The sequence below is a fragment of the Vicia villosa genome, linkage group LG1 (assembly GCF_029867415.1).
Source record: "Vicia villosa cultivar HV-30 ecotype Madison, WI linkage group LG1, Vvil1.0, whole genome shotgun sequence".
Classification (NCBI taxonomy): domain Eukaryota; kingdom Viridiplantae; phylum Streptophyta; class Magnoliopsida; order Fabales; family Fabaceae; genus Vicia; species Vicia villosa.
Window position 1 is genome coordinate 119862758 of NC_081180.1, and position 8272 is coordinate 119871029.

The 8272-nt window shown below is 34.2% G+C and overlaps 1 protein-coding gene across 1 annotated transcript; it reads left to right on the forward strand.

The window, feature by feature from the left end:
* Nucleotides 1–922: 922 nt before the first annotated feature.
* LOC131652768 (uncharacterized) lies at nucleotides 923–2501 on the forward strand. Its single transcript, XM_058922727.1, has 4 exons — nucleotides 923–1266; nucleotides 1357–1444; nucleotides 1528–1570; nucleotides 2044–2501. Exons 1-4 carry the CDS (start codon nucleotides 923–925, stop codon nucleotides 2499–2501), a joined length of 933 nt encoding a protein of 310 aa, XP_058778710.1.
* Nucleotides 2502–8272: the final 5771 nt, after the last annotated feature.

The following is an 8272-nucleotide window of genomic DNA, read 5'->3' on the forward strand; positions in this document are numbered from 1 at the left end:
AAAACTAGTTTAGATATGGAGGAAGGGGTTAGGATCATGAATGAAGGTGATGATTCAGATGGGGACGAGATGGACTTCTTGGGAGACGGAGTTATAGAGAACAAAAAGAAGGCTTTTAGTAAGTTTTGGTTGAACCTTAAGATTAAGGAGAACATGTTTATTCAAAAAGTGAGATTAAAATGGTTGAATGATGGGGATTCTAATAGCAAGTACTTTCACCGGGTTATAAAATAGAGGATAAGGCACAATCATATTGGTTCCATTGTTATGGAGAGAGGTATTGTGGAATCGGTTAGAGAGGTGAAGGAGGAGGTGAGGCAACATTTTTCTTCAAAGTTTACCGAGTTGGATAAGGAGAGACCGATTCTCAATGGTCTTTCCTTTAAGAATCTGAGTTCTTCCGAAAGGAATTTTCTTGAAGCTCCCTTTTCAAAAATCGAGATTAAAGAGGAGGTTTGGGGGTGCGAGGTATCCAAAAACTCGGGACCCGATGGTTATTCTTTTCTTTTCATAAAGAAATGTTAGCTTTTTTGAAAGAGGGTTTTGTTAGATGCTTCTTGAGTTTTTACGACGGGGCCATTTTGTCAAAGTCTTTCATACATTCTTTTCTAACTTTGATTCTGAAGTCCTATAATCCCTTGCGGTTAGATGACTATTATAAGCCTATTTGTCTTTTCGTTTGTGTGTTTAAAGTTATTTCTAAAATCTTGGTAGCAAGAACTAAGAAGGTTTTAAATTCCATAATTTCTAATAGTCAAAGTGCTTTCGTTTCGGATAGACAATTGCTTAATGAAGTTTTGGTGGCCAACAAGATGGTGGATTATGCAAAGAAGGAAGGGAAAGGTTTCTTACTTTTCAAATTGAATTTCGAGAAAGTATACGTCAAAGTTATTTGGGGTTTCCTTAGATTTATGTTAAGGAAATGGGCTTTGGTGAAGATTGGATGAAGTGGATGGAAGCGGTGGTTTTCTCTAGCAAAATGTCAGTTTTGGTGAATGGTAGTCCTATGAAGGAGTTTGTGGTTGAGAGAAATTTGAGGCAAGGTGATCCTATCTCCCCTTTCCTCTTTCTGATAGTGATGGAAGGATTAAGGGGGATGGTAAATAAAGACGTGGAGAATGGAGATTTTGAGGGTTTCAACATTAATGGTAATTATTTTGTCGAAATTCTTCAATTTGCGAATGATACTATATTGGTGGGAGATGAGAGTTGGAAGCATATTTGGGCGATAAAGGCGGTGTTGAGAGGTTTTAATCTTGTTTTGGGGTTGGAGTTTAATTTTCATAAAAGTTAGCTTATTGGTATGAATATTAATCTTAATATTATGACCATTGCTTTAAGCTTTCTTTTGTGCAGAATGAAGGTAAATGAGTTCATTTTTCTCGGTATTCCTATTGGGGGAAATGCTAAAAGGATCTCAATGTGGAAGGGGCTTGTATCTAAGGTGAAGAATAGGTTTTCAGATTGAAAGGGACGAATGTTACGTTTTTGTGGTAGATTGACTCTTCTTAAATTGGTGTTGTATAGCCTTTCCATCTTTATGCTTTCTTTTTAATAAGCTCCGATGAAGGTAATCAGAGAAATTACTAAGCTTCAAAGTAATTTTCTTTGGGGTGGGGTAGAGAATCGGAGGAAAATCCATTGGGTGAGTTGGAAGGATGTATGTGTCTTCCTATCGAAAAGGGTGGGCTCGAGACAAGAAGGCTTGAAGATTTTAATGTGTCTCTTCTTCACAAATGGAAGTGGAGTATTCTTGTCGAATCTAAAGCTTTGTGGTATAACGTGTAAAAGGCGTGTTATGGCGATATTAGTTTGCAAGTTATTCATTCCGAGGGAAATCTTGATAGGAAGGTCCTTTACTCTTCTTGGTGGAGGGATTTAATTGGTTTAGAAAATATTTACTCGAAAAATGTTTTTGCTTCCAATTGCAATTTTCTCATTGGTGACAGTTACTTAATTTCGTTTTGGCATTCAGTTTGACTTGAGGATTTTTGTCTCAAAGAGAAATTTCCTCTATTGTTTTATTTTCTTAAATTAAAATAGGTGGTGGTTGCGGGTATAGGAGGTTGGAGCGGCAGAGAGTGGAGGTGGGAGATTCCGGGGTGGCAGTTTGCTCGAATGGTGATACTGCTGCCAAAATGCAGGAGCTGCAACTTTTGTTGCTGCCTGCCCGCCTTGATTCTGTCTGCAGGGATGTTGTAGAATGGGCGCTTCAGCCGACAGTGGGTTATCCGGCATTCTCGGTCCGTAATTTCTACGATCTAGTGAATAAATTTCACATTCCTTTTGGTCCTGCTAATTTATATGATGAGGCTTTGTGCTTGTTATGGAAGATGAAGATGCCTAATAAAATAAAGGTTTTCGGGTGGAGGCGTTTTATCAATAGGTTGCCATATAGAGATTCATTGGTGGTTAGAGGAATTCCTATTTCTACTAGCGATCTTTCTTGTGTTTTTTGTAGAGCTTTGTTCAAATCTTTGGCGAAATCCTTTTTGGAGTGACGGGTTTCCGATTTGGTATGGAGAGAGTTGGCCGGTTGGATTGGAATTGGGGACTTTGCATTCGGTAGCTTCAAGGAGAGTTTCTTGAGGTGGTCTTGTTATTGCAATCAGATTGGTGTTAAGGAGGGAAAGGAAATAAGCGTTTGGTTAGCAACGTGTTAGAATTTATGGATCGTTAGAAATGAAATTATTTTCAATTGTGATTCTTGGAATGTGTTAGACATAGTTTAGAACATCAAGGCGTTGGTGTGGAGATGGTATTTCATTAGGAAAATTACTTATACCAATTGTAACTTTTATGAATTTAACAAAAATCCTTTGTACCATCTTTATAAGCTTCGATTGGTTTGTAATCTTTCTTTCCAAGCTTTATCTCGTTTCTTTTTGTAATCAGGATTGAGAACCCTTAGTTTTCTCATCAATATATCTTGCTTACAAAAATATATAACATCAAATAGTCTATCTATTTAAAATGTCACACAATGATGCCTTTATTATAGTCCTCGTGTCGCTCTTAATATTGCTTACATCGCAACTCATTCTAATATGTCTCTTCTAGGGATGGCACTCTTGGCTAAAGTGAAGAAAAAAATAAAAGTAGGAAAAACGTCAACAACATAGTTTGCACAACCTGTGCCTCCTCAAGGATCTTCTGATGAGTTGGTTGTGTGGGTCTCCCTCAAGGACTAGAAACAAATAAGAATATGAAATTTTTCAGTACTATTAGATTTAATTGAATGTACTCTTTAATGGCGATCAATTGTCACACTTTGTACCTCCTTTAAAACTAAATGCTCAGAATATAGTCATCAAACAACGCATTAACATCCATGAGTTAATGTAGCGCGAGCAACAACAATGGGATCCCTAATGGTAGTTTGTACAAACCCTATTTGCCTCAGTACAAGCTCTGGTATATGGGGGGTACATGGTAGAAGAACCTCATGCTAGCCACCATGAGCACCAACATATATTCTCAAAAGATTGAGTATGATGGTGATTATCGTATGGAGTGAAACATATGTCCTCAACCAAAACACAATCCAGGTAATGCTTGTATGTGTCGGTAGTCTTAATCATTGAAAATTTTCCAGAGATATGTTATAGACATGGGAAAACTCTTCATCGTAATCATCGAAAATTTTCCACAGGGCAATGGCAGAAAAATATTGGAGTATCCAAGACTGAAATTAAATACACAAGAGTAAAATCGGTTGGCAGCGTTATTAGTCTTATGTTTCCTATGAACAAGATTCAAACATCTCCTAAAAAAATAAATAATTGGAAAAATACTGATGAAAGTCACGTCAATTTAAAAATAAATAAAAAGTTATGAAGTACTTGTCAAAAATACATAAAATACATAAGCACTTATTGATTTATTTTGCTACCAATCAATAAAAAAAACACCTAACTTATTAGTAAAACACGATAAAACACATGTATGAACTTTTTAACAATGTATTCATTAAATACACGTAAAAGGTATTAAGAAAGCACCGAATTTTGACATAAAGCACCATTCCAAGCACCAATACTCGCTTAGCCAAAAATAGGACCTCACTAAGCGAGCAAAGGCGGCAAAATATTTTTTGAAAGCTAATTAACTTCAAGGCTAAGTAACAAAATTCACTTAACACATTATCAGGCGCGCTAAGGCGATACATGGCAGTTCAAAGACTTAAAATTTAAGTTACTTCATGGTCAAGGAAGAATTTGCTTGATAAGCTAGCTTGGAGGCACGCTAAGCCATGATAGATTATAAAAACCATTTGCATGATGAATTGACATGTCTTAATGGTGAAGAAACTAGGTGCGCTAAGCGAGCTCTGAGGCTCGCTTAGTAAAAATGGCATGCCAACACCCTATAAATAGGGCTTCAAGCGCTTCAAATGAAAATAACTAGGTGTAATCAAGTTTTTTTTTTGGTAAGGAGCAAGAGGAGTTCATTGTATAACAAAAACACAGCACGAGGAAAAAATTGAGGGGGGGGGAGCACTATTTAAGGAATCAGCAACAATCATGTCGTTCTATATTATTCTTCTTAAATTTTAATATTGATGAATTTTTATCAGCATTGCTTATTTTGGATTAATTACCTAAAAAATGTTTTCATCTTGAAATTAAAGCTGCCTAGCTAGAGTTTAAAATAGACTAACCTTTATAAAATAATATGCTAATAATAGAGCATCTGTATTTTTATTTAGAGAGGTGTTTTTCAGATTCACCTTGTATGCCAAATATTAACCTTTAATTATAAATATTTGTGAAATTATTTTTCAAAATTTATTTAAAAAAAAAAAAACACTTATGAAATATCTATTAATTGTTTCAGCTTTTTTAAATAAACACTCTTGAATAATTTATAGAATAATCTAAAATTATTACAAAAATAAATAATCATTAACTGCAAATTAAGTTGTATATCTAAATAGAGTCGTGATATATTTTTAAATTTTAGGATTGCATTTTTTTTCTCTTTTTTTGGTATATTCAAACAGTTAACGATATTTTAAAAGTGATTAGAATAACTTTTTCATAAAGAATCCAAAACAAACACTATAATACATTATCCAAAAAACATCATGATAAACATATCCTTCTTACGTATCTGTCTTTTATTTTTAGTTTCTTCTTAATCTTCCATATTCTTGTGTGATGTTATCCATCTGGATTTATTGAATAATAACAAAACACACATAGTAAATAGTCCTGTTGGAAAGCAACATAATATCACAAAAGTTTATTGAATTAAAGAAATAAGATAAGAGGGGGAGCAGCCACTTAATGACCCAATAAGCAAACTCCAATAGTATTAGAAAGTGACATGGGCAACATCATTTTCATAGAAGTGTTATGTCTTAATCTATCTTTGAAAATAAAATCAAATTCGACTGCTCCAATGTGGAACAGGTTAAATTGTTTTTTTTAATTAATTGGACCTTTAAAATGTCAAATAATTAACTTCAGTATTTATTCGTCATTTTGAAATGAATTTTTAAAGTTTTCAATAACCCTTGACATTAGTAGAGTACTACTATTATCAAGTTATTTGTAATTATATTTAATCATGCCATTGGTTTAGTTCAATTAACTTATGATTAGTTTATTCGTCAATCCCTCCGTTTCACTTTTACAGTTTTACTAGTCTCAATCACCAATTTTATTTCTATTTATTTAATTGTAAAATTTTTTTTATAATACTGTTTATTATTATTATTATCAGAAAAATATATATAATAACAAATAATTAAATGTATTCTGAGAAGAAAGTAAATTACATTAGTAGAAAATAAATTTATTGAATATATAAATTCGTGTAAAGAATTAAAAAACTACAGGTAAAGAAATAACAAATGGTTGTACCAACAAAGAAAAGAAAAGAACTGGTGGAATATTTACTATTTGTAATCAATCAAAAACAATTTTTTAACAATAATCTATAATCAATTAGAAACTTAAAAGAAGCTTTGCTTAAATTGCTTTTTATTTTTTATTTTTTTATTGGCTTAATTGCAACTTTAGTCCCCCTATTTTGTCTTTTTCTCGATTTTAGTCCTCTCTTTTTTAAAACTACGATTTTGGTCCCCCTTTTGAATTTTCTATTGAAAAAGATACAGGAATAGGGACTAATTTTGCAGAAAAAGACAAAATAGGGGGATGAAAATTGCACAAAAAACTTAAAAATGGGACTAAAATAGTGATTTTTAAAATAGAGGGATCAAAATCAAGAAAAAGACAAAATAGGGGGACTAAAGTTGCAATTAATCATGAAATCACTCTCTTTCTTTACATGACACTTGCAATGTATTTATTACGGGAATAAAGAATTAGATGAAAGATTGATGTTAACCATCGTTAAAAGGTTTGGCACGGTGGTGACGTTTCTCTAATGATCAGACAAGGCACTTGCTAAAAAGTTATTACTTTGATGCTCAAATCAATATATGAATGAGATAATATTTTGTAAGTAGGGGTGAAAGTTTACTTGAATTTAACTTAGAGTCACACTTATATAATTAGAACGATCGTAATCATCTTTGAATTGCGCAAGGTGGAGCGTGAGGAGCTGTTGGATGCATATTAACGGTCTTGATGAAAGGAGAGTAATGCTCATGTGCGGCATCTGTGGATGCATGTCTACTTGTTCGTTAGTAGTTGGCGCGCTTAGATTGGGTCAATATTTTGTGGTCCTCTAGCCAATTCGAATAGTTTCCTCAAAGTTCTTGATATCAATCTTGAAGCGAGGATTATTGATGTAGAGATTAGTAAGGTCGGGTCAATAACAAGTGAAATTGTCCATTAAAAATATGTACAATGGATGAGGCTTTTTAGAGTGGCATTTAGTGGAAGTAGTTGGCATGAGGACCATGCACATTAAAAGTGTTTAGTGTAGAAGAAATGATGCGGCGATGGCTTACACGTACCTCCATGCGTGTAGGGGAGGAAGGTGATACGCCTAGGCATACTAAACTACATTCAAGTGATGTTACTATTTTGAGAAATCATCTGAGCCGTTAAATGTGAATTTTGATCTTCTAATGGATTATGATTGTTGATCCTGGTGGTTGTTGTGCCTATAAAGCAGGAACTTGAAATTCGATTTCCCTTTCTAAAATAGTTTTTTCTTCAAAGTGGTCTGATAGAGGGTTTCATTTCACATTTCATTTTTTCCGTTGGGAATTCTAGAATTTGGATTGCTTTGCTCGAACTACATCCATCTTCATTCAATTCCTTTAGATAACATATGTTTAAACTAAGGTATTTCATTTTTTCTCAGTTGAATTTATGATTTTTCATTATTGATTGCATATGCACAACCAAAGAAACCCATATTTAAGTGTCCCCTTTGTAGACCGTAGCGATGGAGAGCATAATCATGTTGATTCTAGCACTGAACCGGTAGAAGTTAATCCTTGAAATATGGAGCCTTATCCCACTTATATTGATATGAGCACTACTACAAAAAACACACTTAACCTCGGACGCGAAGGGGATTTAACCTCGGTGTAGCGGTAAAAATGTGACTCGACGCGTTTCCACGCTCTCGAAGTACAACAGAGTCGCCACCGAACTTTATTTATTCCAATAAGGAAAGGGAAAATATCGATAAAACCCACAAAGAGAAAAGAAATGGATAAGATGGTCATCGCAACCAAATTAGGGTTCGGGAGTCGGTTAAGCAAGGGGAAGGTATTAGCACCCCTCACCTCCATCGTACTCGATGGGACCCATTTAGTTAGTTTCGTGTTTGAGTGTTAGCATGATGTTTGTGTTCTTTAGCTTATTAATCGAGAAAAGATGAAAGAAATGTTTTTTAGCGTTTTTATTATTATGAAGAAAAAAGAAAATATTTTTTATTATTATGCTCGCCAAGACGTTTGTATCTTGTGCCTACGTATTCCCTAGTGCAATGGGAAAGTCAGAGCAATCGTAGTTCGGGCTAGGAACCACGAAAAGTTTTTGTTGATTGATTTTAGCGAGAGGTACTCGATCGCTTTCAAATGGAAATACTACGCGCACATGGATATGATATCACTACAAGAATGGATGACTAAATCAAGATAAGACATGATTTTGGCCATCATCGCATTCGAGTGGAAGATGTTCGATCTTCACATGTGGAAGTATGTTCGTATTGAAAATTGGATAAGTGTCTCGTTTATGAGAAGAGTTTTAAAAGCCATAAGGAAAAAAGGTTTGAATGAAATTGAAGATTGTGTTTTAAAGGGACATTTAGCAAAGGATTGAGCATAGGTGTTCACCTAGCG

What these genes read in the sequence shown, in the direction of transcription:
- LOC131652768 (XM_058922727.1), top strand. Translation starts at nt 923, where the DNA reads ATGGGCTTTGGTGAAGATTGGATGAAGTGGATGGAAGCGGTGGTTTTC. An exon ending in GGAAGGGGCTTGTATCTAAG is followed by an intron (nt 1,445 to 1,527) that starts GTGAAGAATAGG and finishes GGTGTTGTATAG; the next exon opens with CCTTTCCATCTTTATGCTTT. An exon ending in TTTAATAAGCTCCGATGAAG is followed by an intron (nt 1,571 to 2,043) that starts GTAATCAGAGAA and finishes AAATTAAAATAG; the next exon opens with GTGGTGGTTGCGGGTATAGG.